A 21,301-nucleotide genomic window follows, 5' to 3' on the forward strand; every position below is an offset into this window, starting at 1 on the left:
TGTATTCAAAATATATTTAAGGTAATGAGGTGTCTGTAACATCTTCTGGATATATCTGTGTTAAACATGGAATCTCGAGACTCAAAAAATTTCTTGGAATGAACTAGAATTGTTCATATAATTGCAAGTTTTAAATTTTGAATAATCATAAAGTAAACTGGAGTACTTTGAAAGAAACAAAAAAGTAATGCTTGTTTTTGTATTTTAAAAAAATCCTTACACCAAGACATTAGTTTGACATTTTTAATAAGTTACCAATAATCCAATAGCAAACATCTGCATGATATGGAATTCATATTCATATAAATTAACAATTGCATTTGAATCATGCCATGATTGGCAATTATAAACAATTATTTCAATCACTTACTAAATCCCAAAGTGCACTAATATGTCATCGAAGAAAATCTGAATTTATTGATAGGATCTAGTACTTATTTTCTAATGAATTATGCTCACCTTCCAAAGTCTGGTTATTTCAAAGCATCTACAATTTGGGAAAGTAGTGATATTTACCTTCTTGGCTGTGTTCATGCCCCTGAAAAACAAAATGTATGCATGTTAACAACAGGCCAAGCAGAAATCATGGAAAAGGAAATAAAGTTGAAGTTGAAACTGAGTGTTTCCAACATGTTCTTCTTTTGTTACAGCATCTGCATTTTGTAAAAAAAAATGAATCACTGAATGCCAGGATGCTCAACTGTGAGAAAACTAAGATACTATAAAGAATAGGTCCGTCTTAGCCTTTAGAAGGAACTTATTGAACATTTCAAGGAAATACTTGATAAATATATACTAAATATATGCTAAGTCCAAATTACTTATGGATAAGAATTATTACTGTCTAAATTTACGAGTCTTTGAGTCACAGAGTTAGTGAGCACCAAACAAGTCCTTTGGCCTGACATTAGTAAGCCAACCATCAAGTACCTATCTTTACCAAGTTAAAAAAAATAAGTCTGCAAACACTGTGATTGTAGTTTTTACACAAAAATGCTAGAGAAACTCAGCAAGTCATGTAGCCTTCTTTAATGTAGCAACGGTAATGATATATAACCAACATTTTGAGCTTGACCCCCTTCATCAAGGTGTAAACAAAATGCAGACAGGTACCTGAATAAAATGGTGGGAGGACAGGCAGGAGGATGAGCACAGGGCAAGAGGTGGATATGGGCGGAAGGATACAAGAGAAAAAGCTGAGAAGTGACAGGGGAAGGGATATCTTTCTTAATGAAGAGGGAAGGGAGTGAAAAGCTGGGGGAAAGGTGAAAGAGCAATGGGGAAGAGAGGGAGACAGGGAGGTGGCCCAATGGAAATTGTAGAAGTCAATGGGGAAGAGAGGGAGACAGGGAGGTGGCCCAATGGAAATCGTAGAAGTCAATGTTAATGCCATCTGGTTGGAGAGTACCCAGATAGAATATTAAGTGTTGCTCCTCCAATTTACAGGTCCCTTGTTTGGCAGCACATGAGGCCATGGACAGACATGTCAGTGCAGGAATGGGGCACGAAAGTGAAATGTTTGGCCACTGGTAGATCACCACCAGGCTGTATACAGAGTGAAGGTGCTCAATGAAGCAATCTCCCAATCTGCATCCAATCTCTCCAATATAGAAAAGGCCTCTACTCTCATTTACTGAGCCCTTACCCGCATCCCCTCTATTGCCTGAACATCTTCCCTGGTCCCTTCTTCTCCAAGAAAAACACCAAGGACAGGATTCCCCTTGACCTCACCTACCACCCCACCAGCCTCTGAGACCAACATATTCTCCACAATTTCTGTCACCTACTACATGATCTCACCACCAGGCATATCCTCTCCTCTCCTCCACTCTTCATTTTCCACAGGGACTACTCCCTCCCTTGTCCCCTTATTCCTCCCCACTAATCACACCCTTAGTACCTAAACAAATTCCATTTACCAGCACTTGGTCTGGAACCTTCTATGCCTTGGTGATTCATGTGCTCATCCAAATGTTTTTTTTTAAATCTTGTGGCAGTAGCTGCTTCTACCACCTCTCAAGTGAAATTAAATCTTCCTTGGATCCCCTCCAAACCTCTTATTCCTCACCATGTGCCCTCTGATCTGGACACTTCTGCCATTTTGTAGGGGACAAGAATTGTAGTGGATAATATGTTGGATGCTAAGGCTGTTGTGGTGGTAGGTGAGGACAAGGGGAATCCTGTTGGTGTTCCATCTAGGGGCAGAAGGGACCAGGGCAGATGTGTGGGAAATAGAGGAGATGCAGGTTAGGACTGAGTTGATGATGGACTTGCTTTTCTGCCTTATCTGCCTCTCATAATACACCTTTATCACATCTCCCCTCAGCCTCCTCCATTCCTTAGAGAACTAACCCAGCCATTTTAGTCTCTCCTGGTAACTGAAACATTCCATTCCATTAAGACTTTTTTGTTAGTTGTACGAAAAAATTAAATTTAAACATAGGCTGTGTTCATTTATGAAGCAGGGCTTTACAGAAACTAACATCAAATTCACTCAAACTGTCCATCAACAGCAAATTTAAAAATTTACAAGTTTTCACATGTAAAAGCTCAAACAGAGCAGGATATTTTGAAGTGGTAAACAGATGCTCATTGATAAAAACACGCAAGTCACAACAGGACTGTAGTTTTACTCTGTGGATAGTGTTACAGAGGAGTGCAGGTCAAAATACATGTCACATTCCCTTTGGGAGCACTCAAAAGACCGTCTTGTATTCCTTCAAGTACAGTAGGAGAAGGAATGATTGAAGAATTTAGGTTTCATTTACTTCAGTTAATATTATGGGTAAACAAATTAAATAACCAGGAGAGTTTACATTTCAACCTTAAAAAATCAAGGCATTAAGAGGAGAATTGTGGAAAATGTGTATTTACAGGTGAGGAAGAATGCTTGGGTATAATGCAGATACATTTGATCACAGTTATGGAGACATGACTGCAGGGTTACCAAGCGAGCAAGTGAATATTCAAGGATATTCAATATTTAGATGCAAAATTAATGACAGATGGGTTGACTTTGTTGGTAGAGAATGAGGTGGATCAAATTTTGAGGAAGATATATTTGTTTAGAAAATGAAGGTGTCAAATCAGTCTGGGTGGAGCTGGGTGGTACCAAGGGTATCAGACATTTGTGAATGTTGTCTATATCTAAACAGTTGTGTGAATGTATTAAAATTAAAAACATGAACAATAAAGATGCAACAGTAATCATGGATAATATTATCCTCATGTAGACTAGCCAAACCAAATTGGAAATAATACTGTGGTAGAAGAAGTCCTGACTGTATAAGGAATGGATTTTTGGACCAATTTGTTGAGAGGCCGAGAGGCAGTCCAGAACTGGATATGGTGAATCAGGAGCAGGTTATAATCAAGTTACGGAAGAGTGACTGAAACATAAATTAAACGTTAATTAAAATGAAAAGTAAAGTGGTTCTATTCAAAAGTACAGTCCCGGATCTAAACAAGTATGAGGAATTAATTAGTTTGAAGAGATTTATTCAAAGATATAGTAATGGCTAGGCAGTAACGTTTGTAGTCAGGAAAATGCTCCCAGCTATCGTTAAGGAAGAAATAGGGAGACATCTGGGTAGAAATAGTTCTATTAGGCTGACACAGTATGGATTCAAGAAGGGTAGCACATGTTTGACTTACTACAGTTCTTTAAGGATAGAGGGGGCCAAGTGATTGTTATGTACTTGGGTTTCCAGAAGTCATTTGATAAAATGCTACATAAAAATCTCATTTATTAAATAAGGATGCTCAGAGCTGGGGGTAATATTAGTATGGATAAAGGATTGGATAAATGAGAGAAAACAGAGAGTTGGGATAAATGGGTATTTTGCTGGTTGGCAATTGGAATGGTGAGCAGAGTACCACAGGAGTAGGGGGTAGGCCACAACTATTAATGATACAAATTGACGACTTGGAAGAGAAGACTGTAAGACTGTAATGTATCTAAGTTTGCTCTTGACATTAAATTGAGTGGAAGAAAACATTGAGCAGAGGATGTGTAGAGTCTGCAGAGAGATATAAATAGGTTAAGTAAATGGGCGAGGGTCTTGCAGATAGGGCACAGTGCTGGTAAATGCAAGGTCATCCACTTTGGAAGGAAAAGTAGAAGATCAAATTATTACTTAAATGGTGAAAGATTGCAGCATATTGTCTTGTAGAGAGACTTGGGAGTGCTTGTGCATGAATTGCAAAGCATTGTGCTGCAGGCACAAATGCAGCTATAACGGCAGTGCGGGTGTGGACCTGCGGAGTGTGGAGACACAGCGTTTCCCCGTGGGGTCCAACCACCCAGTCTAACTGTGTCGGCTTTGTACAGGCTTTAAACACCCTTTTAAACACCCTTTAAAACACCCTTTTAAACACCCTTTAAAACACCCTTTTAAAGGAGCCAATGATGGTTTATTTTAAAATCCTGGGATCATGAGGTCTGGGCCCAAGTGAGCTGCATCTATGTTCAGCAGCAGCTTCAAGGGGTTGCAGACTCTGGAGAAGCAGAGGACTGCTACCGGGCACCAGAAAGCATGGAGCCCACCCCCAGTTTGAGAAGGAGAAGCAGAGGAGATGGCCCATGGGACGGTGACCATGGAGGCGGAACTCCAAGTGGCTCTGAGGATAAGAATACACAAGTGGCAGGCTGTTGGTGATTTGAGGCCAAAAACCCATCCAGGTTCCTGGAAACTGGTCAAGCTGAAGACTGCTGGAGACTTCGAAGGGGTACCAGTATCAGAACCGAGATGCAAGAGGGTGTTCAGGGCATTAAGGGTTTTCTAATCGTGCCAGGGGTTTGGATCTGGTTCGCGTTGCCAGCAGTTTAGACTGAAGTCTGTGTGGCTGCAGAGGCTGTGTGGGTGCTGGAGGTGAATCTGGGGGGGCTCTCTTTGGCTTCTCATTATCTGACTGAAAGAGGCACTGGGCAATTTCTGCTGATGACGAATCTTTGTCTGCCTTAGTGAAGAGTAAAGGAAATTTTGTGTAATATTACGCTTTCTGTTTTATTAAATAACAGAAAAGGAATCTTGATGAAGAAGTCAAATGCAATGCTGGCCTTCATTGCAACTGCACAACATACTGCAGTTCTGATCTTCTTACTTTAGACAATATATAATGGTTTGAGTGAGATACCAAGGAGTTTCACCAGGTTGGTTCCAGAGATGAAGGGGTTAACCTATAAGGAGAGATGAGTTACCTGGGACTAAGCTCGCTGGGATTCTGAAGAATGAGAGGGGATGTATTAGAAACATAAAATTAAGAAAAGGACAGATAAGATAGTGATGGGAAAGTTGTTTCGATTGGTGGGTGAGACTAGAACCAGGGACATACCCTTAATATTCAAGGGAGTAGGTTTAGGACTAGGATCAAGAGATACAAAGGGAAGAGTGAACTAGCCATAGCTGACAAAAGTAAGAATACTATTATAGTAAAATCCCCCTTATCCAGCACCCACAGGGATTGTGGATGTCGGATATGCGAATTTTCCGTTTGACTTAGACTCACTATTCCAATGCCTTAAGAATACATCATTTAAAAGACAGTGCAAAATGTAATTTGAAAAAAAATCAGTATTATAGTCATTAGTTATATAAGGTTCACTTTAATCAGGTCACTTCCATAACTTACAAAATTTAAATTTGGACCCCAGTCACTGGTGCTGTAACAGTGCTACACTAGCCGCTACACTAATCATGCTGCCATCATAATTAGCCCTCCTTCCACCAAGTTTACAGATAAATCCTTACTAATACACTTAATGCTAATAAAGATGAAGACTCTTACTAGACAAGGATAGGGAGATACCTTGAGAGAGTCACCCCAGCAGCGATTGGCATCGGCCAACTATTCATCCTGAGCGCCGCCTTATTATTCAAACACAACTTTATTCAAACACCTGCTGTGGGTGGGGCACGACCAAAGCACTCCACTGGCTGAATGTTTCAAAGATTGGGTCTTAATATCTACGCTGGGTCTAAAATCCGAACCTTGACAGTGAACACTCAACGCCACTGTCATCTTTCCCCCTCCATATCCTATCCCCATCCTGCCGACTCTGACTCGAGTGTCCCAGCCAGCCCCTCAGTTCACTCTATCACACTGGTTCTTAATCTTTCTCTTTCCACTCCCATACCACTTTAAGTATTCCCTATGCCATAAGTGTTCTGTGATTAGTAAGGGATTGCTTAAGGTAGTATGTGGGTGGAAAAAAAGTTTGAAAACCACTGTTTTAATTGATTCATTATTTGCACGGTTTCATAGCTCCAAAGGAAATGGACCAATAACAATTTTCTCAAGCAAAATATTTCAGTAGCAATTGAGACTAGAGCAGTAATTCTCAACCTTCCCTTCTCACTCACATACCACCTTAAGCAATCCCTTACTAATCACAGAGCACCGATGGCATAGGCATTACTTAAAGTGGTGTGTGAGTGGAAAGAAAAAGGTTGAGAACCACTGCCCTGGTGCTGACAACCCGACTCACCGCCACTCAAATGTTCTGGTTAGGCTCCCGGCACACCTCCTTCGCACTGACAACCCCATTTCCCTCCATGCAAGTATCCAGGTCAGACCCTCAGCACACCTCCCACCCGCTGAAAACCCGACTCACTTCCATGCAAGTGTCCAAGTCAGGCCCTCAGTGTACCTTCCCTGCACTGACAACCTGACTCACCTCCACGCAAGTACCACCAGCGAGAATAATGCATATGCATTCAGCGGGGCAAGCCTGCACGTGTCCAATGAAGTCTCAGTGCTTCCCCACAGGTTCCATCTGTCTATTCTATTTATTTGAAAGTTTTTGCTTATATTTATTTTCTCAATTCTATTCACCGGTTATCTGAGTTTCCGGTTGATAGAATTCTGAATAATGGGGAAGAGAAGTGACATAGAAGATCGGTAAACTTAAGGATTAGGAGCAGTTTAAATTTTAGCAAATTAAATTTCTGCAGTGTCATAAAAAGAAGAAAAAACCTGTTCTGAAATAGGAGCATTTCTATTGAGGAACAGTGAAATGGCAGACCAATTAAACAATACTTTGTTTGTGTCCTTTCAGGGAGAGGACAGAAGTAGTCTTTAGTGAACCAAGAACCAAATATGGGTAAGAAACAAAAGGAAATTAGAATTATTAAAATAATAATAATGCTGAAATTAATGGTATTCAAAGCCAATAAATCCTCGCTCCCGAGTTCTAAAAGCGATGACTATGGAAATAGTGAAAGCATTGATTATTATTTTTCAGAATTCCACAGATTATAGGTTAATTCCTGCTGAATGAAGTATGACAAATTAAACTCCAGCATTTAAAAAAGCTACAAGAGACAAAATGGGGAACTACTGACCAATTAACCTGCCATTAATAGTAGAGGTTACAATAACAAAGGAGTGAAACATTTCTGTAAGGGAAGTCATATTTGACTTAGAGGAAGTACTGATAAATGATGGAATAGAAAAAGGAGAACTAGAAGGTGCTGTGTACTTTGACTTTCATAACATTTGTGATAAAGTCCTATTTAATTTAATTTTAATTTAGAGATACAGCACAGGCCCTTCCAGCCCACGAGCCTGTGCTGTCCAATTATACCCATGTGACCAATTTAACCCCATGCGTCTTTGGAATGTGAGAGGAAACTACGCAGACATGGGGAGAATGTACAAACTCATTACAGGTATCGCCTGATTCGAACCTGGGTCAGTGGTGCTGTAATAACATTGTGCTAACCACTGCATTAAATGTAAGGGGGGGCAAAGAGTTTAGAATGCAGAATTAAATGCACGATGTTTGACATATAACATTGACATGGATTGGAAATTGACAGATTGAAAGCAAAAATGTGAACTTAGTTCAGGGAGACAGGTTGTAATTAGTGGGGTGCCACAGGAATCAGAACTTGGCCCTCTGATATTGATGAGTAATCGATTAGAATAGTTTGAATGAGGAACCAAGTACAATTTTCTGAAGTTTGCCAATGACACTAAACTGGTTGGAGTCATGAGCAGTTTCCACATTACCCCAGCGAGGTACAGTCAACATCTGAGAAGTAGTTTGGTGACCATCATAGCAAGAGGATTTGAGAACAGGAGCAAGGATGTCTTGCTCCAATTATGCAAGGCGCTGGTGAGATCACACTTCGCATACTCTGTACTAGTTTAGTCTTCTTGCCGAAGTAAAGGTATACTTCCCGTAGAGGAGGTGCAACAAAGATTCACCAGACTATTTCCTGGGAAGGCAGGACTGCCATACAAAAAGAGGCTGTTAATGAGATTTCTACAACCCTGGCGCATTTTATGAAAATAATTTAACACATTGTTAGAGCTGATCACGTAGAACGGTGGCTGAGGAATATGTTCTGTGTTCATAATTATGTCTCCAATGTTACAGAAAGTTCTCGGTGAAAATACGATGAAGGATGTTCTGTTTCATACCGATCAGGGTGATGTATTCAGTTTGAGTTTCACTGATGCCAACTCTCCAGGATGTCTTTGATCATGGAGAATTAATTAACCACATAACTGAGCAGCTGGCATGGTATATTGGGGTTGCATTTTTACAGTTCGATTTCCACGTGTTCCATCAGCTGGCATAGCCGATGAACATGGGTCAGTCACTGTGTGATAGTTGCCCAGCCAGACATTTTACTTGGCACCCATACAACAAATAACCATTTTGTGAGCTGTGAGTCCTGCTTTCCTCGCAAGAATAATTACAAGATTCACTGTTTGTATCTTGCTGTTTCACAGGGATTTTCAGTGTCTAACCTGTACTCGCAGTGAAAGATATGAATTCCTGATAGCACACCTACAGTTCCTTTCATAAATTACACCTTCCACTCACGTCCAGTGCCTGCAATGCTTCTGGGCCATGATCAAATAACATCGCAGACTTACAGTCTTTCATTTCATTTTTGAAGTTGTTTTACCTTATTTGTTGAGCTACAGTTACGTGAACCATAGAAGGCCATCCAGCTTGTGCTCTGCCATTCAGTGAACTCATGATTGAGTTGGTTTGAGAGTGATACTAAAGAAATATTTCTGCCAATTGAAAACAGAACTAGACAAAAAACTTAAAGGTTGATGATATCCTACCCAACTCCTGGCACTGCTTGGTGAGCACTTTGAAAATAAGGTGAAAGTTTGTTGCTTTTATATATTGTCTTTATTGTAGTAAAACATTACATCAAAACCAAGTAAAGTTAGATGCCAGGCCAAAGATGGAAATGCTGGAGGAGATGATTTTTAAAAATGACCAAAGTAGCAAGATTTGAGACTGTTGTTAAACGTCAAGTGATTTTAGGGAATTCTGGATGGAGACAGTTGAAGGCACAGTTGTTGATGGTAAGGCCACAGGGAGGGGAAACAAATTTACTTACCTTGAACGGTTTATCAAGATTTTCAATTAAGTGAGGAAATTAACAGAGAGAAGATGCTGTAAGGAAAATGCTGGAAATTTGAAACTTGTAAAGATGAAATCAAAGTTAACATTTTAAAACAGAAGTGTGAAATTGGAGGGACAGAAGTTGAGGAGCAGTGCACATAGAATTAGAATAGGTTATTTATTGATAGGCTTAAACACAGCATTGAAAGTTTTAAGTAAAACACAGTGCTGGATAACCTCAGCAGGTCAAACAGTACGCTTCATAAAGCAAAGATAACGATACATAACCAACGTTTCAGGCCTGACTCCTTCATCAAGGTAAGAGCAAAAACTAGGTTGGCACCTGAATAAAATAATGGGGAGAGGGGCAGGGGATGGAGCTCAGGTCCACAAGCAAGTAGTTATAGGTAGATAAGAGAGGTAGAGCATAACAGCAAACAGGGGAGGGGGCGGCTCTGTGAATGGAGAGGGAAAGGGGTGGAGAGCTGGAGGAAAGGAGACGGAGGTGAGGGAAGAGAGGGACAACGGGGAGTGGGCTAGCAGAAACCAGAGAAATTGATGTTAATGCCATCTGGTTGGAGAGTGCTTAGATGTAATATGAGGTGTTTCTCCTCCAATTTATGGGTAGCCTTGGTTTGGCAGAGCATGAGACACAGAGATGTTGGTGCAGGACTGGGGCACAGAATTGAAATAGTTGGCTACTGGGTGATCCTTGTCATTTATGTGGATAGAGCGACAGTCCTTAGTGAAGCGATCACCCAATCTGAATCCTGTCTCTCTGAAGTAGAAATGGCCACATTGGAAGCACCAGATGCAGTAGCGATCACCCAATCTGAATCCTGTCTCTCCGAAGTAGAAATGGCCACATTGGGAGCACCAGATGCAGTAGATGACCCACAGATTCATAAGTGGTTGCTTCACTTTGAAGGACTGTTTGTGGCCACAAATGGTGGTGAGGGAGGAGGTGGGGGCAAAAGTGTGGCACTTCCTGCAGATACAAGGGATACAAGTGGTCCCTATGGAAGATGTAGTATGGAGCCAATTAAATGACAAATGCAGACTTGACGTTGGAAGCAGGATTTAGTGTTTCAAGGGATAGGAATTAAACTGAAGTATTATCTCTGTTTCTTTCCCCACTGCTTCTGTCTGACTTGCTGAGTATTTCCAGCAGTTCTTGTACTAATTTATGAATAACAGAGTTTTGATTGGTCATAAGATTATCAATGGTTGGGTATGTGAAATGGGAATGCATGAAAATGATTGAGTGTCCAGATGTCAAAGTGAGGGTCTTAATGACTGGTGAGTGGCTTGGTAAGGGTTGGTGTGATTAATTTTAAGGAGGTGAAGAAGTATTTGGTCTTTTTGGGGTGAAAATGGTGTGGGAGTTGATCAGAATGATGAATTGTGATGGATTGGGAAGCAGACAATTTATGAATATTGGCTAACTATTGAAAAAGCAGATTGAGATCTCAACATCTGGCAAAATAATACTTATACAATGTACTGCAGATAGCATTGAAATTCAAATAAACACTGGAATGCTGGGAATGCTCAGTGGACAGGCAAGATCTGTGTAAGGAGAAACCATTTCATCAGTACAAGGCTGCCTAACTTCTTAGCATTTTTCTGTTTTTATTTTGGCAAAATTATGTAAGATAAAAATGTTAAGGAGAAGGAAAGCGTAGATTATCCTGAGGATGGAAGTGAAAACTGGGCCTTATGAAAGAACAAGATGAAGAAGTTCAACTCGTATGAAATATTGTGCAGGAGAAGAAATCTCAAAATACCACAGACAGCAAGGAGAAGCAATTGTTCATACCTGAGCCAAATATAGCAGCCATAGTTCCTTGAGGCACTGACGATCCAACAAACCGCTGCAAGAAAACAGTGAAATAGAACACACTGGCATTATTTGTGCCACACAGATATCAGACAATGACCATCACCAGCATCAGCCAGTTTTATCATTTATGTGTGCAGATGTTGACCTCCTCCTGTTAATATCTAGGGAGGATTACCATTGACCTAAATCTCAACTGCACTGGCCATATAAAACCTGTGACTGTAGGTTTTTTTTCAATGAGCATCATATCTTCGGACGTCTTTCCACCTTACAGAGCAGAGTCAGGAGGGTGATGAATATTTTCCTGGATGAAGGCAGCTCCAATAGTTCTGAAGAAGCTCAACACCATCCAAAACAAAATAGTCCACAGCCATCTATCGCCCTAAATATTAAAATCTCTGCATGGCTATAGTGGGTACAATCTACAAAAAGCATTGCAGCATCTAGTGTAGTCTATTCTGACAGCACAAACCCAAACCTGCATTCTTTGGACAAGGATAGAGTGGGAATATCACAGATTATTCCAACTCTGAATGGTATTTTCATTCCTTCATTGTCAACAGCATCTCTATCCTGGAATTCTCTCCCTAATGTCAGAAAGATTACAGTGGTTCAGGAATGTGCCTCATCACTTCCTCTCAAGAGCTATTTTAGATGAGTTACTGATCTTGTCAATAAAGTTAATGTCTGATATCTAAGAAATATTATGGGATCAATGAGTCCATGTATGATTTTATAGCAGCTTTGCATCCTACTTGATGTTGGTTTATAGTGCGAATTGATACCCATTAAGCAGCCCATGATTGTTTCAAAGCAGAAGATCACTGATTAATTTTTCAAGAGACTTTGAAGACAGTATTTTGAGAGGAATGGTGAATGAAGAATCCCCTTTTATTTTGAAACCAAATTCTCTTATCTAATGCTCCATCACCCTTTAATAACTGAAACAAATTTACTTACCTTGAACGGTTTATCAAGATTTTCAATTAAGTGAGGAAATTAACAGAGAGAAGATGCTGTAAGGAAAATGCTGGAAATTTGAAACTTGTAAAGATGAAATCAAAGTTAACATTTTAAAAGTCAAATCTCCCTTTGAACAAATTCCTACAATATCAAGTGCTATATTCTATTGCATTAAACAAAATGAATGCAATTCCAGGATTTGATTTTTTTTCTTTTAGAAGGATTTTTGTAACAGCTGGTGTCTCAGTCCTCATTCTCAATGTTACTGTTATTTTTTTCTGAAACAATTTATATAAATTATAGAAGGCAGTTTAACATAATTGCAGAGGACATAAGATTTCAAGCCAGTATTATTTGCTAAGATTAAACAAGTTAAAATGGTGTGTTATCTACAAAATTGCTGGAGAAACAGCAGATCAAGCAACATTCTAAGAAATAAAAGGAAATCAATGTTTTGGGCCTGAGTTCTTTGTGGGGAATCTGGTAAAAACAGATAGATTCCTGAATAAAAAAGGTGTGAGGAAAAAGAGAGAAGAGGAGAGAGGAAGGGGAAGTGAGAGGAGCACAGGCTAACAGGTAACAGGAATAGGTGGATGCCGGTGGGAGGGTAGGAAAGAAAGAAGCTGAGAAGTGGTAGGGGGAGAAGAGCAGAGAGCTAAGGAGCGCAGATCTCTGATAGGAGAAGGAAATGAACTGGGTGAGGAGTTACAGAAAGGGAGACAGAGTGATAGGGAAGAAGAGACTGGGTGAGGAGTTGCAGAAAGGGAGACAGAGTGATAGGGAAGAAGAGACTGGGTGAGGAGTTGCAGAAAGGGAGACAGAGTGATAGGGAAGAAGAGACTGGGTGAGGAGTTGCAGAAAGGGAGACAGAGTGATAGGGAAGAAGAGACTGGGTGAGGAGTTGCAGAAAGGGAGACAGAGTGATAGGGAAGAAGAGACTGGGTGAGGAGTTGCAGAAAGGGAGACAGAGTGATAGGGAAGAAGAGACTGGGTGAGGAGTTGCAGAAAGGGAGACAGAGTGATAGGGAAGAAGAGACTGGGTGAGGAGTTGCAGAAAGGGAGACAGAGTGATAGGGAAGAAGAGACTGGGTGAGGAGTTGCAGAAAGGGAGACAGAGTGATAGGGAAGAAGAGACTGGGTGAGGAGTTGCAGAAAGGGAGACAGAGTGATAGGGAAGAAGAGACTGGGTGAGGAGTTGCAGAAAGGGAGACAGAGTGATAGGGAAGAAGAGACTGGGTGAGGAGTTGCAGAAAGGGAGACAGAGTGATAGGGAAGAAGAGACTGGGTGAGGAGTTGCAGAAAGGGAGACAGAGTGATAGGGAAGAAGAGACTGGGTGAGGAGTTGCAGAAAGGGAGACAGAGTGATAGGGAAGAAGAGACTGGGTGAGGAGTTGCAGAAAGGGAGACAGAGTGATAGGGAAGAAGAGACTGGGTGAGGAGTTGCAGAAAGGGAGACAGAGTGATAGGGAAGAAGAGACTGGGTGAGGAGTTGCAGAAAGGGAGACAGAGTGATAGGGAAGAAGAGACTGGGTGAGGAGTTGCAGAAAGGGAGACAGAGTGATAGGGAAGAAGAGACTGGGTGAGGAGTTGCAGAAAGGGAGACAGAGTGATAGGGAAGAAGAGACTGGGTGAGGAGTTGCAGAAAGGGAGACAGAGTGATAGGGAAGAAGAGACTGGGTGAGGAGTTGCAGAAAGGGAGACAGAGTGATAGGGAAGAAGAGACTGGGTGAGGAGTTGCAGAAAGGGAGACAGAGTGATAGGGAAGAAGAGACTGGGTGAGGAGTTGCAGAAAGGGAGACAGAGTGATAGGGAAGAAGAGACTGGGTGAGGAGTTGCAGAAAGGGAGACAGAGTGATAGGGAAGAAGAGACTGGGTGAGGAGTTGCAGAAAGGGAGACAGAGTGATAGGGAAGAAGAGACTGGGTGAGGAGTTGCAGAAAGGGAGACAGAGTGATAGGGAAGAAGAGACTGGGTGAGGAGTTGCAGAAAGGGAGACAGAGTGATAGGGAAGAAGAGACTGGGTGAGGAGTTGCAGAAAGGGAGACAGAGTGATAGGGAAGAAGAGACTGGGTGAGGAGTTGCAGAAAGGGAGACAGAGTGATAGGGAAGAAGAGACTGGGTGAGGAGTTGCAGAAAGGGAGACAGAGTGATAGGGAAGAAGAGACTGGGTGAGGAGTTGCAGAAAGGGAGACAGAGTGATAGGGAAGAAGAGACTGGGTGAGGAGTTGCAGAAAGGGAGACAGAGTGATAGGGAAGAAGAGACTGGGTGAGGAGTTGCAGAAAGGGAGACAGAGTGATAGGGAAGAAGAGACTGGGTGAGGAGTTGCAGAAAGGGAGACAGAGTGATAGGGAAGAAGAGACTGGGTGAGGAGTTGCAGAAAGGGAGACAGAGTGATAGGGAAGAAGAGACTGGGTGAGGAGTTGCAGAAAGGGAGACAGAGTGATAGGGAAGAAGAGACTGGGTGAGGAGTTGCAGAAAGGGAGACAGAGTGATAGGGAAGAAGAGACTGGGTGAGGAGTTGCAGAAAGGGAGACAGAGTGATAGGGAAGAAGAGACTGGGTGAGGAGTTGCAGAAAGGGAGACAGAGTGATAGGGAAGAAGAGACTGGGTGAGGAGTTGCAGAAAGGGAGACAGAGTGATAGGGAAGAAGACACTGGGTGAGGAGTTGCAGAAAGGGAGACAGAGTGATAGGGAAGAAGACACTGGGTGAGGAGTTGCAGAAAGGGAGACAGAGTGATAGGGAAGAAGAGACTGGGTGAGGAGTTGCAGAAAGGGAGACAGAGTGATAGGGAAGAAGAGACTGGGTGAGGAGTTGCAGAAAGGGAGACAGAGTGATAGGGAAGAAGAGACTGGGTGAGGAGTTGCAGAAAGGGAGACAGAGTGATAGGGAAGAAGAGACTGGGTGAGGAGTTGCAGAAAGGGAGACAGAGTGATAGGGAAGAAGAGACTGGGTGAGGAGTTGCAGAAAGGGAGACAGAGTGATAGGGAAGAAGAGACTGGGTGAGGAGTTGCAGAAAGGGAGACAGAGTGATAGGGAAGAAGAGACTGGGTGAGGAGTTGCAGAAAGGGAGACAGAGTGATAGGGAAGAAGAGACTGGGTGAGGAGTTGCAGAAAGGGAGACAGAGTGATAGGGAAGAAGTGACTGGGTTAGGAGTTGCAGAAAGGGAGACAGAGTGATAGGGAAGAAGAGACTGGGTGAGGAGTTGCAGAAAGGGAGACAGAGTGATAGGGAAGAAGAGACTGGGTGAGGAGTTGCAGAAAGGGAGACAGAGTGATAGGGAAGAAGAGACTGGGTGAGGAGTTGTAGAAAGGGAGACAGAGTGATAGGGAAGAAGAGACTGGGTGAGGAGTTGCAGAAAGGGAGACAGAGTGATAGGGAAGAAGAGACTGGGTGAGGAGTTGCAGAAAGGGAGACAGAGTGATAGGGAAGAAGAGACTGGGTGAGGAGTTGTAGAAAGGGAGACAGAGTGATAGGGAAGAAGAGACTGGGTGAGGAGTTGCAGAAAGGGAGACAGAGTGATAGGGAAGAAGAGACTGGGTGAGGAGTTGCAGAAAGGGAGACAGAGTGATAGGGAAGAAGAGACTGGGTGAGGAGTTGCAGAAAGGGAGACAGAGTGATAGGGAAGAAGAGACTGGGTGAGGAGTTGCAGAAAGGGAGACAGAGTGATAGGGAAGAAGAGACTGGGTGAGGAGTTGCAGAAAGGGAGACAGAGTGATAGGGAAGAAGAGACTGGGTGAGGAGTTGCAGAAAGGGAGACAGAGTGATAGGGAAGAAGAGACTGGGTGAGGAGTTGCAGAAAGGGAGACAGAGTGATAGGGAAGAAGAGACTGGGTGAGGAGTTGCAGAAAGGGAGACAGAGTGATAGGGAAGAAGAGACTGGGTGAGGAGTTGCAGAAAGGGAGACAGAGTGATAGGGAAGAAGAGACTGGGTGAGGAGTTGCAGAAAGGGAGACAGAGTGATAGGGAAGAAGAGACTGGGTGAGGAGTTGCAGAAAGGGAGACAGAGTGATAGGGAAGAAGAGACTGGGTGAGGAGTTGCAGAAAGGGAGACAGAGTGATAGGGAAGAAGAGACTGGGTGAGGAGTTGCAGAAAGGGAGACAGAGTGATATGGAAGAAGAGACTGGGTGAGGAGTTGCAGAAAGGGAGACAGAGTGATAGGGAAGAAGAGACTGGGTGAGGAGTTGCAGAAAGGGAGACAGAGTGATAGGGAAGAAGAGACTGGGTGAGGAGTTGCAGAAAGGGAGACAGAGTGATAGGGAAGAAGAGACTGGGTGAGGAGTTCCAGAAAGGGAGACAGAGTGATAGGGAAGAAGAGACTGGGTGAGGAGTTGCAGAAAGGGAGACAGAGTGATAGGGAAGAAGAGACTGGGTGAGGAGTTGCAGAAAGGGAGACAGAATGATAGGGAAGAAGAGACTGGGTGAGGAGTTGCAGAAAGGGAGACAGAGTGATAGGGAAGAAGAGACTGGGTGAGGAGTTGCAGAAAGGGAGACAGAGTGATAGGGAAGAAGAGACTGGGTGAGGAGTTGCAGAAAGGGAGACAGAGTGATAGGGAAGAAGAGACTGGGTGAGGAGTTGCAGAAAGGGAGACAGAGTGATAGGGAAGAAGAGACTGGGTGAGGAGTTGCAGAAAGGGAGACAGAGTGATAGGGAAGAAGAGACTGGGTGAGGAGTTGTAGAAAGGGAGACAGAGTGATAGGGAAGAAGAGACTGGGTGAGGAGTTGCAGAAAGGGAGACAGAGTGATAGGGAAGAAGAGACTGGGTGAGGAGTTGCAGAAAGGGAGACAGAGTGATAGGGAAGAAGAGACTGGGTGAGGAGTTGCAGAAAGGGAGACAGAGTGATAGGGAAGAAGTGACTGGGTTAGGAGTTGCAGAAAGGGAGACAGAGTGATAGGGAAGAAGAGACTGGGTGAGGAGTTGCAGAAAGGGAGACAGAGTGATAGGGAAGAAGAGACTGGGTGAGGAGTTGCAGAAAGGGAGACAGAGTGATAGGGAAGAAAAGACTGGGTGAGGAGTTGTAGAAAGGGAGACAGAGTGATAGGGAAGAAGAGACTGGGTGAGGAGTTGCAGAAAGGGAGACAGAGTGATAGGGAAGAAGAGACTGGGTGAGGAGTTGCAGAAAGGTAGACAGAGTGATAGGGAAGAAGAGACTGGGTGAGGAGTTGCAGAAAGGGAGACAGAGTGATAGGGAAGAAGAGACTGGGTGAGGAGTTGCAGAAAGGGAGACAGAGTGATAGGGAAGAAGAGACTGGGTGAGGAGTTGCAGAAAGGGAGACAGAGTGATAGGGAAGAAGAGACTGGGTGAGGAGTTGCAGAAAGGGAGACAGAGTGATAGGGAAGAAGAGACTGGGTGAGGAGTTGCAGAAAGGGAGACAGAGTGATAGGGAAGAAGAGACTGGGTGAGGAGTTGCAGAAAGGGAGACAGAGTGATAGGGAAGAAGAGACTGGGTGAGGAGTTGCAGAAAGGGAGACAGAGTGATAGGGAAGAAGAGACTGGGTGAGGAGTTGCAGAAAGGGAGACAGAGTGATAGGGAAGAAGAGACTGGGTGAGGAGTTGCAGAAAGGGAGACAGAGTGATAGGGAAGAAGAGACTGGGTGAGGAGTTGCAGAAAGGGAGACAGAGTGATAGGGAAGAAGAGACTGGGTGAGGAGTTGCAGAAAGGGTGACAGAGTGATAGGGAAGAAGAGACTGGGTGAGGAGTTGCAGAAAGGGAGACAGAGTGTTAGGGAAGAAGAGACTGGGTGAGGAGTTGCAGAAAGGGAGACAGAGTGATAGTGAAGAAGAGACTGGGTGAGGAGTTGCAGAAAGGGAGACAGAGTGATAGGGAAGAAGAGACTGGGTGAGGAGTTGCAGAAAGGGAGACAGAGTGATAGGGAAGAAGAGACTGGGTGAGGAGTTGCAGAAAGGGAGACAGAGTGATAGGGAAGAAGAGACTGGGTGAGGAGTTGCAGAAAGGGAGACAGAGTGATAGGGAAGAAGAGACTGGGTGAGGAGTTGCAGAAAGGGAGACAGAGTGATAGGGAAGAAGAGACTGGGTGAGGAGTTGCAGAAAGGGAGACAGAGTGATAGGGAAGAAGAGACTGGGTGAGGAGTTGCAGAAAGGGAGACAGAGTGATAGGGAAGAAGAGACTGGGTGAGGAGTTGCAGAAAGGGAGACAGAGTGATAGGGAAGAAGAGACTGGGTGAGGAGTTGCAGAAAGGGAGACAGAGTGATAGGGAAGAAGAGACTGGGTGAGGAGTTGCAGAAAGGGAGACAGAGTGATAGGGAAGAAGAGACTGGGTGAGGAGTTGCAGAAAGGGAGACAGAGTGATAGGGAAGAAGAGACTGGGTGAGGAGTTGCAGAAAGGGAGACAGAGTGATAGGGAAGAAGAGACTGGGTGAGGAGTTGCAGAAAGGGAGACAGAGTGATAGGGAAGAAGAGACTGGGTGAGGAGTTGCAGAAAGGGAGACAGAGTGATAGGGAAGAAGAGACTGGGTGAGGAGTTGCAGAAAGGGAGACAGAGTGATAGGGAAGAAGAGACTGGGTGAGGAGTTGCAGAAAGGGAGACAGAGTGATAGGGAAGAAGAGACTGGGTGAGGAGTTGCAGAAAGGGAGACAGAGTGATAGGGAAGAAGAGACTGGGTGAGGAGTTGCAGAAAGGGAGACAGAGTGATAGGGAAGAAGAGACTGGGTGAGGAGTTGCAGAAAGGGAGACAGAGTGATAGGGAAGAAGAGACTGGGTGAGGAGTTGCAGAAAGGGAGACAGAGTGATAGGGAAGAAGAGACTGGGTGAGGAGTTGCAGAAAGGGAGACAGAGTGATAGGGAAGAAGAGACTGGGTGAGGAGTTGCAGAAAGGGAGACAGAGTGATAGGGAAGAAGAGACTGGGTGAGGAGTTGCAGAAAGGGAGACAGAGTGATAGGGAAGAAGAGACTGGGTGAGGAGTTGCAGAAAGGGAGACAGAGTGATAGGGAAGAAGACACTGGGTGAGGAGTTGCAGAAAGGGAGACAGAGTGATAGGGAAGAAGACACTGGGTGAGGAGTTGCAGAAAGGGAGACAGAGTGATAGGGAAGAAGAGACTGGGTGAGGAGTTGCAGAAAGGGAGACAGAGTGATAGGGAAGAAGAGACTGGGTGAGGAGTTGCAGAAAGGGAGACAGAGTGATAGGGAAGAAGAGACTGGGTGAGGAGTTGCAGAAAGGGAGACAGAGTGATAGGGAAGAAGAGACTGGGTGAGGAGTTGCAGAAAGGGAGACAGAGTGATAGGGAAGAAGAGACTGGGTGAGGAGTTGCAGAAAGGGAGACAGAGTGATAGGGAAGAAGAGACTGGGTGAGGAGTTGCAGAAAGGGAGACAGAGTGATAGGGAAGAAGAGACTGGGTGAGGAGTTGCAGAAAGGGAGACAGAGTGATAGGGAAGAAGAGACTGGGTGAGGAGTTGCAGAAAGGGAGACAGAGTGATAGGGAAGAAGTGACTGGGTTAGGAGTTGCAGAAAGGGAGACAGAGTGATAGGGAAGAAGAGACTGGGTGAGGAGTTGCAGAAAGGGAGACAGAGTGATAGGGAAGAAGAGACTGGGTGAGGAGTTGCAGAAAGGGAGACAGAGTGATAGGGAAGAAGAGACTGGGTGAGGAGTTGTAGAAAGGGAGACAGAGTGATAGGGAAGAAGAGACTGGGTGAGGAGTTGCAGAAAGGGAGACAGAGTGATAGGGAAGAAGAGACTGGGTGAGGAGTTGCAGAAAGGGAGACAGAGTGATAGGGAAGAAGAGACTGGGTGAGGAGTTGTAGAAAGGGAGACAGAGTGATAGGGAAGAAGAGACTGGGTGAGGAGTTGCAGAAAGGGAGACAGAGTGATAGGGAAGAAGAGACTGGGTGAGGAGTTGCAGAAAGGGAGACAGAGTGATAGGGAAGAAGAGACTGGGTGAGGAGTTGCAGAAAGGGAGACAGAGTGATAGGGAAGAAGAGACTGGGTGAGGAGTTGCAGAAAGGGAGACAGAGTGATAGGGAAGAAGAGACTGGGTGAGGAGTTGCAGAAAGGGAGACAGAGTGATAGGGAAGAAGAGACTGGGTGAGGAGTTGCAGAAAGGGAGACAGAGTGATAGGGAAGAAGAGACTGGGTGAGGAGTTGCAGAAAGGGAGACAGAGTGATAGGGAAGAAGAGACTGGGTGAGGAGTTGCAGAAAGGGAGACAGAGTGATAGGGAAGAAGAGACTGGGTGAGGAGTTGCAGAAAGGGAGACAGAGTGATAGGGAAGAAGAGACTGGGTGAGGAGTTGCAGAAAGGGAGACAGAGTGATAGGGAAGAAGAGACTGGGTGAGGAGTTGCAGAAAGGGAGACAGAGTGATAGGGAAGAAGAGACTGGGTGAGGAGTTGCAGAAAGGGAGACAGAGTGATAGGGAAGAAGAGACTGGGTGAGGAGTTGCAGAAAGGGAGACAGAGTGATATGGAAGAAGAGACTGGGTGAGGAGTTGCAGAAAGGGAGACAGAGTGATAGGGAAGAAGAGACTGGGTGAGGAGTTGCAGAAAGGGAGACAGAGTGATAGGGAAGAAGAGACTGGGTGAGGAGTTGCAGAAAGGGAGACAGAGTGATAGGGAAGAAGAGACTGGGTGAGGAGTTCCAGAAAGGGAGACAGAGTGATAGGGAAGAAGAGACTGGGTGAGGAGTTGCAGAAAGGGAGACAGAGTGATAGGGAAGAAGAGACTGGGTGAGGAGTTGCAGAAAGGGAGACAGAATGATAGGGAAGAAGAGACTGGGTGAGGAGTTGCAGAAAGGGAGACAGAGTGATAGGGAAGAAGAGACTGGGTGAGGAGTTGCAGAAAGGGAGACAGAGTGATAGGGAAGAAGAGACTGGGTGAGGAGTTGCAGAAAGGGAGACAGAGTGATAGGGAAGAAGAGACTGGGTGAGGAGTTGCAGAAAGGGAGACAGAGTGATAGGGAAGAAGAGACTGGGTGAGGAGTTGCAGAAAGGGAGACAGAGTGATAGGGAAGAAGAGACTGGGTGAGGAGTTGTAGAAAGGGAGACAGAGTGATAGGGAAGAAGAGACTGGGTGAGGAGTTGCAGAAAGGGAGACAGAGTGATAGGGAAGAAGAGACTGGGTGAGGAGTTGCAGAAAGGGAGACAGAGTGATAGGGAAGAAGA

General features: G+C 44.3%; 1 protein-coding gene across 8 annotated transcripts in view; it reads left to right on the top strand.

Moving 5' to 3' along the window:
- The window catches only part of thada (THADA armadillo repeat containing), a 466,325-nt gene that overhangs the window by 210,231 nt on the left and 234,793 nt on the right, over positions 1-21,301 (top strand). For 7 of the 8 annotated variants that reach the window (XR_011355652.1, XM_069931122.1, XM_069931125.1 and 4 more), the window contains one exon: positions 7,058-7,102. The exons of the other annotated variant lie outside the window; for it this stretch is intronic. Coding sequence is in view for 6 of the 7 variants with exons in the window: in XM_069931122.1 (XP_069787223.1) it covers positions 7,058-7,102 (45 nt within the window). In the remaining variant the exon portion in view is untranslated. The remainder of the gene's footprint in view (positions 1-7,057; positions 7,103-21,301) is intronic. 8 annotated transcript variants of the gene reach the window in all.

This window comes from Narcine bancroftii, chromosome 4, assembly GCF_036971445.1.
Source record: "Narcine bancroftii isolate sNarBan1 chromosome 4, sNarBan1.hap1, whole genome shotgun sequence".
NCBI classification, from domain to species: domain Eukaryota; kingdom Metazoa; phylum Chordata; class Chondrichthyes; order Torpediniformes; family Narcinidae; genus Narcine; species Narcine bancroftii.